Source organism: Rhipicephalus sanguineus, chromosome 2 (genome assembly GCF_013339695.2).
Source record: "Rhipicephalus sanguineus isolate Rsan-2018 chromosome 2, BIME_Rsan_1.4, whole genome shotgun sequence".
Classification (NCBI taxonomy): domain Eukaryota; kingdom Metazoa; phylum Arthropoda; class Arachnida; order Ixodida; family Ixodidae; genus Rhipicephalus; species Rhipicephalus sanguineus.
In genome coordinates, this window is record NC_051177.1 from 133777049 (window position 1) to 133790590 (window position 13542).

Genomic DNA, 13542 nt, shown 5'->3' on the forward strand with positions numbered 1-13542 from the left:
GATTCCTGTGCGCAAGTGCGGCTCACTGTGTAATGTTTGTAGAATGTGGTGCCTCCACGTGGCGGCACCCGTAGAACGATGCGCGCCTGCTCCGCTTTTGATATGTGTATGCTATTGACCAATAGCATGCTATCTGTTGTTCGGCATCAAACAACAACCGCCGGCAGCTCGGAAGCGAGTGAGCGTAGCCCTCTGTATAAAAACAGGGCACCTAAGAAAATGGCAACTACGTGCTCCAAATCTCAAAGAAGTCATGAAACCGCGCACGACTGCAAGGTTTGTCTCAGATGTTCATACCAGTGTCTGCTACCAGTCCGATGAGTGGTTGATGATCCCTTTAACGATGAACTGTGAGCGTCCTCCAAGCGCCAGTGACACTTCACTCCTTAATTTAAGCGACGCGGAAGCAAGCGGGTGATGTCGCAGCTCCCATTGGATGTCTAAGGAGCGCCTCCGCGTAGGCGGAGCTTAGCACTGCTTCTCTGGTAGCGGCGCGCCTCACTCAATCCGCATCAGCGCTCCGTTGAAGCGTTGCAGCGACACGGGCTCGCTCTGTGTGATTGTCTGTGGAATCTGCGAGTCATCGTTTCCCTCGGCGAGGCGTAGGGTCTTATGCTGGAACAATACCTTCTGCAAGCTGACATAGCAACCCTCCATGTCTGCAGCACCTATCAAGGCTCTCATCGGAAAGTTGAAGTCTCGGCTTTCCCAAATTTCAGTGGGTACGTGTATTCATCCGAGCTATTTTACTTGTCCAAGCACTGGTCATTTGTGGAGCGGCTGATATCCTCCAGGATAACATTTATGCCTCCGGACCGATAGGTGGGCATTTACTTCGTTCGAAAGCAATTATGTCAGTGGGTGGATTCTCCACAAAAGCAACCTATATATTGTCACGTGGTCGTGACGTCGACGAAGGCAGCAGTCAGCACGTCAGACGTGAAACTTTGTATTTGGCCGGACTTGTGGCCGGGAAACTGAAAGTCAAACTACAGCAATACACTGATAGCAGTGAACAGAGCGTCGACCGTCGATCAACTGACAAGCGGTGAAGCGCGTCGGCATTTATACATGTGCCGTCGAATATGCTAGGTTATCGCTGACTGTCGCGCAAGCTTTAGAATAAGCTCGAGTGTTTGCGTCTTGCGCGCAATCTTAACAAAAGATCTACAATAATCGCGAAGCTTCTCGAACAATGAGGCGCAGTTTGCGCTGAGCATTGCTGAGAGTCATTGTAGGCGAAAACCGAATGCAGCAAAAGTGATAATAAGAAAGGCACGTGGCAATGCCCCCCTCTGGAAAAGCATCGTCTCGATGCTTAAAACAGAACACGCTGGGGTGGCCAATGCATGCAACAAGAAATAACAACAATAAAGCAAGAAAGTACAATACACAATAGGCAAAAGTACAGTCATCAGATTCACTAGCGCGCGTAATATGGCTTGAGGCGCACGACATAGACGACTTCAGGTCGCGCACAGCGCCGCTGAGAGTTCGTAATGCCGTCAGTGGACAACCCCGTAGTCGAGTGCGCCGAGGCGTCTAAGTACTCTGTACGGTCCGAAGTATCGTCGGACAAGCTCCTCACTAAGTCCCCGTCGGCGTATTGGCGTCCATACCCATACACGGTCACCGGGTTGCTATTCAATGTGGCGTCGTCGAAGGTTGTAGCGGCGGATGTCAGTCGTCGACTGGTTCTTGATCCGTAGGCTGGTGAGAATAGACAGCAACGTCGATATTGTCTTCGTCGGTGGCCGTTGCAACATTGCGTCGAGCGTCGTTGCTGGGCTCCTTCCGTAGACCAACGTGTAAAGGCGTCACCTGCGTAGTTTCTTGCACAGCGGTGTTGTATACGACGGTTACGTACGGAAGGATGTCATCCCACGTCTTGTGCTCGACGTCAACGTACATGGCCAACATGTCGGCGATGGTGGTATTTAGCCGTTCGGTGAGGCCATTGGTCTGAGGGTGGTAGGCAGTGGTCCGGCAGTGCCTTGTCTGGCTGTACCCCAAGATCGCCTGAGTTAGCTCCGCAGTAAACGGCGTACCTCTGTCGGTGATGAGGACCTCTGGGGCGCCATGACGCAGAACGATTTCTTCAACGAAGAATTTCGCTACGTTGGCGGCACTGCCTGTAGGTAAGGCCCTTGTTTCGGCGGAGCGGGTCAGGTAGCCGATAGCTACGACGATCCATTTATTACCACTAGTCGACGTTGGGAACGGCCCGAGGAGGTCCATCTCGATCTGCTGGAACGGTCGCCGCGGTGGCTTGATCGGCTGAAGAAAGCCCGTTGGTCTTGTTGGCGGTGTCTTGCGTCGCTGACAGTCTCGGCATGTCCTTACAGTGACGTCGGCGGCAAGGCGCAGCCAGTAGCACTTTTCTTGTATTCTTGCCAGCGTTCGGGAAACACCAAGGTGTCTTGCTGTCGGGTCGTCGTGCCGGGCCTGGAGGACTTTTTGTCGCAACTCTGAAGGCACCACGAGGAGGTACTTGGCTCGATGAGGTGAGAAGTTCTTTTGGCGAACTCCGTTGCGTAAGAAAAACGATGCCAGTGCTCGCTTGAACACTTTCGGAACGACGGCGTTCTTGCCTTCCAGGTATTCCACAAGGCCTCTGAGTTTCGGGTCGGAACGCTGTTGTTCAGCGAAGTCGCCGGCACATATGGTTCCCAACAAGTAGTCATCATCCTGGTCGTCTTGCGGCGGCGGGTCCACGGGGGCACGAGACAGGCAGTCGGTGTCAAAGTTTTCTTCCGGACTTGTAAACGACGGTAATGTCAAATTTTTGAAGTCTCAAGCTCCATCGTGCGAGACGACCTGAAGGGTGCTTCAAGTTAGCTAGCCAACACAGGGCGTGGTGGTCGTTCACAACTTTGAAGGGCTTGCCGTAAAGGTAGGGGCGAAACTTTGATGTAGCCCAGATTATGGCAAGGCACTCCTTTTCTGTCGTAGAATAGTTGGCTTCCGCCTTTGATAGCGACCGGCTAGCATAGCTGATTACTCTTTCCAATCCCTCAGCCCTATGCACAAGAACGGCGCCGAGTCCTACATTGCTTGCGTCGGTGTGCACTTCCGTTTGGGCGTATTCGTCGAAATGCGCGAGTAACGGAGGCGTCTGCAGGCATCGTTTTAGTTCTTGAAATGCTTGCTCCTGCAGTGTTTCCCACTTGAACTCGACATCGGCCCTGGTAACGCTAGTACGTGGCTCGGCGATGCGGGCAAAGTTTTTGACAAACCGCCTTTAATAGGCGCACAGGCCGAGAAATTGACGCACGGCCTTCTTGTCAGCAGGTGGCGGGAATGCAGCGATGGCGACTGTCTTCTGCGGGTCAGGGCGTACTCCGGACTTGCTTATGGTGTGTCCCAAGAACAAGAGCACCTGGTACGCAAAGCGACACCTTTATGGCTTCAGGGTGAGTCTGGGGTTTTTTATTGATTGATGTACAACTTCAAGCCACCGTAGGTGTTCGTTGAAGTTTGAGGGAAACACAACGACGTCGTCCAAGTACACGAGGCAAGTTTGCCACTTCAAGCCAGCCAGTACTGAATCCATGACACGTTGGAAAGTCGCGGGTGCCGAACAAAGACCGAAAGGCATGACCTTCAACTCGAACAGGTCGTCTGGTGTTATGAAGGCAGTCTTTTCTCGGTCTCTCTCGTCGACTTTGATTTGCCAGTAGCCAGTCTTGAGGTACGTCGACGAAAAGTACTTGGTGTTGTGGAGTCGATCTAGGGCGTCGTCTATACGTGGGAGAGGGTACACGTCCTTCTTCGTGACCTTGTTCAGGCGATGATAGTCGACGCGAAAGCATAGGGTTCCGTCCTTATTCCTCACTAACACCACAGGTGACGCCCACGGACTCTTGGACAGCAGGATGTCGTCGCGTAGCATTTCGTCGGCCTGTTTCTTGATGGCCTCGCGTTCTCGCGTCGAAACTCGGTACGGGCTCTGACGGATTGGTCGGGCACTTCCTTCTGTTATGACGCGAGGTTGCGCGACTGGGGTCTGTCGAATTCTTGACGACAACGAGAAGCAGTCCTGAAATGTAGGAGTAGGGCTTTTAGCTGGTCTCGCTTGTGCTTCGGGAGGCTCGGGTTGACGTCGAAATCGGGTCGGTTTCGTCGATCCGTCGAAGCAGGTTCGGTAGCATCGAAGAGGGCGAACGTATTACTGGCGTCCACGAATTCGTGGATGTAAGCGACCGCCGTACCAATGTTGAGGTGCCTGTATTCGTGGCTGAAGTTTGTCAGCACTACCTTTGTTGTGTCATCACGTAGCGCGGCTATGCCTCTTGCGACGCAAATTTTACGGTTCAGAAGTAGGTGCTGATCGCCCTCGATGACACCTTCAAGGTCTGGAGGTTTTTCGGTGCCGACGGAAATGATGATGCTGGAGAGAGGCGGAATGGTGACTTGCTCTTCTACTACACTCAATACGGGGTTTCCTGGCGTCGTGTGTGGCGGCAGCGCTTTTTCTGAGGTTAGTGTTATTGACTCCGACATCAGATCGATGACGGCGCCGTGGCGGCTTAGGAAGTCCATCCCAAGGATCACATCGCTGGAGCATTGCTGTAAGATTACAAAGCTCGCGGGATAAATCCGGTTATTGATAGTGACTCTTGCGGTGCAGACTCCAGCTGGAGTGATTAGATGGCCCCCAGCGGTCCGGATTTCGGGGCCTTGCCAAGCGGTCCTATCTTTCTTCAACCTTGTGGCAAATGGTCCACTGACGACAGAATAGTCGGCTCCAGTGTCGACGAGAGCGGTGACGTTTTGGCCGTCCAATAGTGCGTCGAGGTCGCTAATCCGTCGTCGTGCGTCGCGGTTAAATCGCGGCATTGGGTCACGGCTAGGTAGGCTTGTGCCGCTGCTTCTACGTCGCGTCGACAGGCCTTCTTCAGGGACCCAGGTTTCGTCGTCAGGGCTTCGTCTGCTCCGCGTCGTGTTCTGTAGGTCTCGTCGTGTTGTCGTCGTGGGCGGCCGCGTAGGATCTTCGGCATTTCGTCGTACAGCAACCGCACCTCCATCGGTTGCTGTCCTTAGTTTCCCGGATACGGGCTAGGCAAACGGCCCCGGTTTTGCCCAGTGCGCTGCCGACGGTGCGGTGACATTTAGCTGCCGGGCGACGGCGAGCGGGAAGGTCGTCGTTCTTGCCACTGTGTTCCGGTGAGGTAGTCATCGATGTCGCGAGGCCGTTCGCCTGGCTGCGGGCGCGGCGCGTTGACGGGGAATCCTCGTAGCCCCATCTGTCGGTACTGGCAGCGGCGGTACGCGTGGCCGGCCTCCTCGCAGTGGTAGCAGAGTGGGCGGTTGTCAGGGGCGCGCCAAACTTCGGTCTTCCTTGGCGCGTAGCGCGGAGCATAGCGCTGGGCGACAGGAGGACGGTACGGTGTCGGTGGTGGTGGCGGCGGCGTCTTGCGGCGGAACTGCTGCGGCGGCGCGGCATCTTGACGTGGACGAGGTGCGGGGACGTTGCGTCGGGCTTGCGGCTCAGGCTGCGCTGGTTCAGGTGCTCCCAGAAATTGCTGGATTTCCTGGCGTACGACGTCGGCGATCGGGTCCACTTGAGGTTGGGAGGAGGGCAACAATTTACGCAGCTCCTCCCGCACGATAGCTTTGATGGTGTCACGCAGGTGATCAGATTGCAGCGCGTGAACCTCCCCGTAGGTCGTCGTAGGAATGCGGCGGTCGTACTGCCTCCTACGCATTTCCAGCGCCTTCTCGATCGCTGTTGCTTCTGTCAGGAATTCTCGCACGGTCTTGAGTGGGTTACGCACCAGCCCAGCGAAGAGGTCTTGCTTGACTCCTCGCATGAGGAAGCGGACTTTCTTCCCGAGCATGTCGGGGTCAGCCTGGCGGAACAGTCGGTTCATTTCTTCCGTGAAGATGGCCACGTTTTCGTTCGGGTGTTGCGCCCGTGCCTTCAACAAGGCCGCGGCCCTTTCTTTTCGTACGACGCTCGTGAATATCGCCAAAAATTTCCGCGAGAAAGTTCCCAGGTACGGAGTGCGGGCTCCTGGTTCTCGTACCAGGTCCCTGCTGCGTCTTCGAAATAGAAGTACACGTGGCGCAGGTTGTCGTCGGAGTTCCAGTTGTTAAATGTCGAGACCCTTTCAAACGTCTCCAGCCAGGTCTCGGGGTCTTCACATGGTGAACCACGGAATGTCGGCGGCTGCCTGGGCGGCTGCATCACTATCGCTGCAGGGTACACTGCGGTCGTAATTGTGCTTGTTGTCTTCGTCACCGCGGCTCTAGGCTTGTCCGGTAGGGGTCGGTAATGGGGAGGTAGTCCTTTCAGTCTGCGGCTGCCTCGACTGTCGGTGTCGCTGTTTTTTTCGCGACTTGGGCTGGGCTCACGGCTTGACGGGGCGTCCGGTACATGAACGAGCAGCACCTCGACCAGATGTCACGTGGTCGTGACGTCGACGAAGGCAAGAGTCAGCACGTCAGAGATGAAACTTTTTATTTGGCCGAACTTGTGGCCGGGAAACTGAAAGTCAAACTACAGCACTACACTGATAGCAGCGTACAGATCGTCGACCATCGATCGCCTGACAAGCGGTGAAGCGTGTCGGCATTTTACATCTGCCGTCGAATATTCCAGCGTTATCGCTGGTTGTCGCGCAAGCTCTAGAATAAACTCGAGTGTTCGCGTCTTGCGCGCAATCTTAACAAAACGATCTACAATAATCGCGAAGCTTCTCGAACAATGAGGCGCAGCTTGCGCTGACCATTGCTGAGAGTCTTTGTGGGCTAAAACCGAATGCAGAAAAGTGATAATAAGAAACGCACGTGCCAATATGCGTTAATTGGGGTGCGGGGGTGTACATGCCTGTAGAAACAAACCATGCTTCACGCACTTCCCGAAACATTGAGGATGATAAGGCCACCCTGGATAGCATAACTGAACTTCTCATGGGCAATGCACAATTAGCAGTCATACGCTGGCGCGTCGCCTACGTTGACGGAGTGTAACATCATTGTAACTATTTTAACCCGATGGCGTTAATGTGCTGCTTTCGCTGAAATTTCGGTGTCGGTGTCGTTGATTGTGAGCGAAAATTTGAGACAGATGCAAATAAAGAAATAATAAAAACTCGGTCCATGTGAGAATTGAAGCCAAACCTTCTGCGTGGCAACAGGTGTTCTACCAGGGAGCCACACCCTTGCTTGAAACTTCGTCATTAAAATCGCTGTAGGAATGTAACATAGTGGCTTAACGCATGTAAACTTGCGTTACATAATCGTAGAATCGCACCAGGCGTCAAAACATGTGAATTTCGAAATGACTGGGTTGTTTATGTATGCGCACTAGTACAACCTGTGTGGCTGCGAAGCTGCATGTGGCACCTCACGGACACGTTGTGGGTATTGGACAATTTGCAAAATCAAGAACTATGGCATGGTAGGAACATCGCAACTGTACATCTAGTAAGTATTCTAGGATAGTATGAAAGGGCCAATTTTATGCGAACAAACATTCTATTCCTCGCGGCATGGTTGGAGGCCATGTGCACGGGGCCTGATTAGGCTATCGCATTCTACTCTTGAAGGCGAAGCTCAAGTGTCCTCCAAGCTTGTTCTTGGGCAATTTGCATTTTTCAAGATGACAAACAAGGATCCGATTTAAAGTGAATAAGCGTTGATGAATAATGTAATAACAAAAAGCGTCGCGCTGCCCGAGTCATGGATCCGCTGCTCGACGTTCACGAACGGTTGCTGCATCTCGAGCACGACGTTCAGGATCCACAGCCCGTCCTTCCCGTTTCGCAGCTGCTTCTCGTTTCCCGAGTGAAGGGTCCACAGCCCGCCGTTGCCGTCTCGCAGCAGCTTCTCGTGCACGAAGTTCCAGGTCCGCATCTCGCTTCAAACGCTTGCGTTCAGCGTCATATGCTCGTCTCTTCGCAGCCTTGTCTTCTGCGTTGCTTGCTGTTGTTGACGCCGACGACGGTGAGGGTGGGATAACGTTGCCTTCAACGAATGGTGGGACGCTGATTGAAGGTACTGTTGCTTCCATCGCATCTACTCGAGTCAAGCTAAGCGTCAAGTCAAGCGAAAGCCAAGTAAAGACGCCCTTGACTGAATTTCGAACGCGCGGCGGAGCGCGCGTTCGAAATTCAGTCAAGTCATGGAACCACCCGCTTTCGATCGAAAGGAGGGAGGGACGGAGAGGAGGGAGAGGAGAGGCCTGTTGCCAGCACGAGACGAGCCGAGCATGCGAAAGAGGGAGAGGAGGGGCTTGCTGCCAGCACGAGACAAGCCGAGCATGTGCAGTGGGGGTGTGGACGGCGGCCGACGCCGCAGGTGCGGCTAAGGAATGCTCCGCATTTAAAATAGAAAAGTGCGAAATACAGTAGACGCCTTGGCTGGCCAGGCGCTTGAGTATTCAAGGGACAATAGCAATCATCAAGCAATCATCGGCACAAGATTTCTACAGCAGCGAACAAGGCGCCCCTCTAAGACGTCATTGTAACACATTGGGTTGGGTATGGTGTGCATTAGGGATACGGAATGCACGGACACTGCATTGTTGTTCGAGGGAATGCCTTCATGAAGCCGTCATGATGAGGCTGCCTGGAAGGCAACAAGTCCAGCTTTCACTTGATCGAGCCGTTGCTGCTAAAACCAGTTGAGATTGCATAAATATGAAAGCCAGTGCTGTGTCGGGGGCACATACGTATTACGCCAACATTCAGCTATAATAGGACGCTAGGAAGCTGCGCGTCAGAAACACTATGTTATTATGCCAACTGCAATCATGCCATAATGTTTTAGGGGTAAACCATTGGACTTACGAATGTCGAGCGCCACTTCAGTTATATCAGCCGCGTAATGTCCCATGTGTCCCGCTAAAAATAAAGGCAGAAAAATAAGCTTCAATTAGAACGCCATCCACACAGAGAAACATATGTGTGGCGTGCCTAAGCAGCGAACGTTAATCGAGCCCCCCCACACCCCAAACACATACTGGCACACACACAAAAGTACACTATAAAGATGCACAGTGTGGCTAACACCTCGTGCACCTGGGCATATCTGTCACCACAACCAACCACCCCTTGGCCACTGTTTCTTCACAGTGTGGCATTTGCTATGTCGCTACAATCCAGTGATTGGACAGATTACACGCTGGAAGGTTAGAGGTTCGGGTCCCCTATACTTGGGAGCTCGAGAGATCATTAGCTCGGGTACTTGGAAGGTTCGAAGTCCAAGTCTGAATATACCTCGAAGGTCGAGAATTACATGCACTATATGCTCGTAGGTAGTACGTTTAGAGCATCAGCACACTTGCAGGATCGTGCGTTCAGTTTGGTACTCACGTTGGGCCAATATATGGACCACAATACAGACGAGCGCGGAGCAATATAAGTAGTTTCGTGAGTGATTCTTTCATTTCATTGGACAGGAAAGAACGAGGAAGACGGTAGGAAAGAGGGGAGGAGTGCACGTACTGTCTCTCATGGAGGACACCTTAACCGAAACACTCGCGGGGGATGGGAATGAAAGAGAGAGCATGAGGGTAATATAAAGGAAGAACAAGAAAAAGAAGAGAGAAGGCAAAAAAAGGAAACAGTAAAAAATAAGAGAAAGATTGTAACTCGCGAAGAGGCTGGAGAAGCGCTAGTTCACCGTGTCGAGCGGCTAGAAAAGACGCACAATCAGGTTCGCGTCCTCCAGGAAAGATACTAGGGCTGTAGGGGCAGCACGGTGGTGATCCTCGTGGTCGGAAGGATAAAGGAATTTCTGCAGGGTCGCACAGGGCAGTCCGACAAGGCGGCACTTCGTGACGAGCCGCTTCCGTGCGTCATTAGGTGCAGGACACTCACAGAAGAGGTGGTTCACTGTTTCCACCGCACCGCAATCGACGCAGTCCGGTGCAGCCGCGCCGCGCAGACGATATTTACGTTTCACTGGCCACACAGAACCGGTCCTCAGAGCGAGGAGGAGCGCGCGATCGTGGCGGGTGAAACCAGTTGCAGGAAGAGGGGGAGGGGGTCGTCCAGCGGCGATCCGCGCGACAGGATGCTCGCGCGCTAACTCTCGACGAAAGTTCATGCGAGCAGAGTCAAACGACGTGGCGTAATCCGTGAGCGGGTCGCGGCACAGTGTGTTCGCTGTGAGAGCACTTCCGCTGCTTCGTTGCCTGCGATGCCGACGTGGGATGGCAGCCACTGCACGACAACGTCGCAACCACTCTCCCGAAGTGCCAGGAGACCCTGGACGACGCGCTGTGCGAGTGATCGTAGGGCCTCGCGAGCTGGCGTAGGGCTGGTTTAGAGTCGCAGAAAACAACTGCGCTCGTGACAGCCGGCGAGTCGCGAAGGAGATCGGCAGCCAGCTGCAGACCCACCAGTTCGGCTGTGGTAGAAGAAGCACTGTAGCTCAGGCGTCGCTGGAGTTCAGTGCCGAGCTCGGGGGCAACGCAGGCTGCAGCAGCGGAGCGGTCCTGTAGGACAGAGGCGTCGGAGAAGGCGTGGATCCTGCCGGCGAGGTCCTCGTGCATCCGCGCTGCGGCTTCCTGCACGATGGCACAGCGAGGGGTGTTGCGCTTGGAGCGGACACCAGGGATCTCGAGAGAAACTCGCAGGGGCTCACGGCAGTGAGGGGCGGGCCAGCGTGCAGGGGGCGACGGTTCGTCAACTACTACACTGTCGTAGATGTCGATGATTCGGCCTACGCGCGAGTTGGGCACTGCACGAAGTAGGGCGAGGAGGGGGCCGGCGTCTGGGGCCTGGTGAAGGCGCCCTATGTGGCATAGGCGCGCAGGTTAGATGTTAAAGAAACAGGCCACGCGTGAGCTTCCGCAAGTGTTTCTGCCACACGAGAACTGCGAGGAAATCTGTGGCACATGCGGATCACTCGGAGGTAGTCCCGTTCCAGCGCGCTCCGCTGCACCTCACGAACACTGCACAGTGGAAGGGCGTAGCGCACTGCCGAAAGTGCCATTGCCTCGTAGATGGTGCAGGCAAATGAAGGGGGCAGCCGTCACCGCGGGCGAGCAGTCGGCGAACACAGGTTTCGACACGACGGACGTCCTGGCGAATGCGCTTGACGGCAGGGAGCCACCGTAGACGGTTGTCGATGGTGAGCCCGAGGTAGTACGCGCAGCTTCGCCAGGCGATCGGCGGACCGTGGAGTTGAAGGCACGGTAGGTGGCGGCGCGCACCAGCTCTGGGATGCACCACGAGTGCCTCAGTCTTCGTGGGAGAGAGTGCCAGGCCGATGCTCTCCAAAAAAGGAGCAACACAAACGAGAGCTGCCTAAATGCAGTCGCGCACGGCTCCGCACTTCCGTGTGAGGCAGCGCACGTATAGGGCGACGTCGTCGGCATATATCACCGCGCCCACAGGGAAGTTAGCCGTTTATGGGAGGCACTTCACGAGAGGTGCGACCACCAGGTTGAACAAAAACGGGCTTAATGCGCTGCCCTGTGGCACACCAGAGTTAACGGGGCGCGATGAACTTGTCGCTCTCCCCACGCGCACAGCAAACGTCCAGTCTGTGAGGAAAGGTCGGACATAGTTCAGGAGCCTGCCCTCAACACAGAGCGCGCGGACAGCACTGATGATGGACGCATGGGGAAGCGAGTCGAATGCCGACTGGACGTCAAGCAGGAGGAGCATGGCCATCTCCTCATCGTGTAGGGCCTGCTCCAGCGTGCTGACGACGGCAGAGAGGCAGTCAGCTGTTGCACGGTGATGTCGGAAGCCACACTGTTCGGGTGGGAACACGCCGCGCACCGCCGCGATCCATTGCAGACGGTAAAGGGTCATTCCCTACATGGTTTTCCCAGCCGCGGATATAAGGGAAATGGGCCGATACGACCTTAGTTCGCGGGGCGGCTTACCTCGCTTTAGGACCGGCACAACGACCGCAGAGCGCCACTGATCCGGGAGGCGTGGAGTTGAGAAAACTTGGTTGTATGCCTCTAACAAGAGAGGGCGCAGGGAGGGTCCAAGTTTCTCAGTAGCTGGTGTGTTATGCCGTCCGCACCAGGGGCGCTCCGTCCTCGATCCATTGGATTACCCGCTCCAGTTCGGAGAGGGTGAAATCCTCCTCCCGAAGGGAGCGGTTGCAAGCCGTAAGAGCCAGTTCGGGAGGTGGGAGGGGCAGGGCGGTGTGGACCAAGGCGAGCGCAGGAGCCTGGGCAGCAAGAGGCGGAAGTTCGAAGGACGTGGCGATGAGCTCAGCGAGCTCTAACTCCGTGATTTTACGTGCTACCGCGATGGCTAGGACAGGAAAGCTCGAGACGTTCGGGTGAGATCATGACCCTCACGATGTGCCATCCGCGGAAGCGCTGGCGCGGGTCACGGAGACAGGAGCACACGCCCGTCCAACTGCGGTCGCGCAGTCGTTGCGCGTGGCATCGGTACACGGCGTCGAGGCGGTTATACTCAGTCCACGCACCGGAGCCAGAGGAGCGGAGTGCCCGCCTTTGAGCGAGCTGGCGACCTGCTCGAAGGTTGAGGAGTCTGGTGTCCGGGCATGGCGTTCCGGCTGGGACTACACAGTGTGTGGTTACACGCTCCGCACAGTCATCGATGCGCTAAAGAAGTCCTCACTGGACTGTACACCCGTGCACAGCTCGCGGAAGAGTGGCCAGCGCACGACCCTGTATTCGCGGACGGCACCACGGCTGGGGTGGCACGGTAGTAGCGGCGATCGGAAAGTGATCGGACCGCCCGTGTCAGAGTGTCGCTTACACTTGTAAGAGCGGCGTTCTGGCACCAGGGCCAGGTCGATCACAGTGGCAGCCGTGCTGCGACGGATGAAGGTTGCCTCCCCGCTGTTCAGGACGAGGAGACCAGCGCTGTGTATCGCGTCACAAAAGTACCGACCACGCACGTCGGTGGTCAGATCACCCCAGCTGACGTGGTGCGCGTTAAAGTCCCCGTACAGGACGTGGTGGCGCGAGAGGGCAGCGACTAGGGCCGGCACGAACGCGTAGCTGGCCGCGGCGACGGGGCGCACATACACACTCACGACTGAGGTTTCAACACCGTCTACGCGCACCAAGACGGCCACACACTCACACGTTTCACTTGTGAATTGTTCCTTGGGGATGAGAGCGTGCGGAAGCGTAGAGCGAATGTGCAGCGCGGCTTCCCAGGCGGGTGGAGAGCGTCACCGCACGGCAGACTCTTGCAATCAGGCAGCGCACACTGCGTTCGACTGCTATAGCCGATGCAGCCGGGCAGCGATACCTCCTCCGCGCGAACCTTCGTTTCCTGGAAGGCCAGGACGTCGTATCTGCGCAAAGGGAGGATCGCTGCAACCACTGCTTGTCGGCGGCGCAGTGAGTTGCAGTTCCACTGTAGTATGCGCGGCCTAATTCCACGGTGACAGTTACTCGCCATCACAGGGTAATGCCAGTTGTGTGGCCAGCGCCGCGACACAGAGCAGGCGGACGGGGCAGTCATAGGGCAAGAATTCCATTGCAACTCGGAGTGCTGCCACAAGGAGTGTGATAACTGAACCCCTATTGTCACTGGTGTTGTGGCCGGGGGGCGCAGGTGGAGTGGGGGTGGGGCCACGGCTGCG

At 55.6% G+C, this 13542-nt stretch overlaps 1 protein-coding gene across 2 annotated transcripts in view; it reads right to left on the reverse strand.

Moving 5' to 3' along the window:
• The window catches only part of LOC119383680 (uncharacterized), a 73761-nt gene that overhangs the window by 26634 nt on the left and 33585 nt on the right, over nucleotides 1-13542 (reverse strand). Inside the window, exon 3 of one of the 2 annotated variants that reach the window (XM_037651956.2) lies at nucleotides 8796-8849. The exons of the other annotated variant lie outside the window; for it this stretch is intronic. Within the exon in view, the coding sequence (XP_037507884.1) occupies nucleotides 8796-8849 (54 nt within the window). The remainder of the gene's footprint in view (nucleotides 1-8795; nucleotides 8850-13542) is intronic. 2 annotated transcript variants of the gene reach the window in all.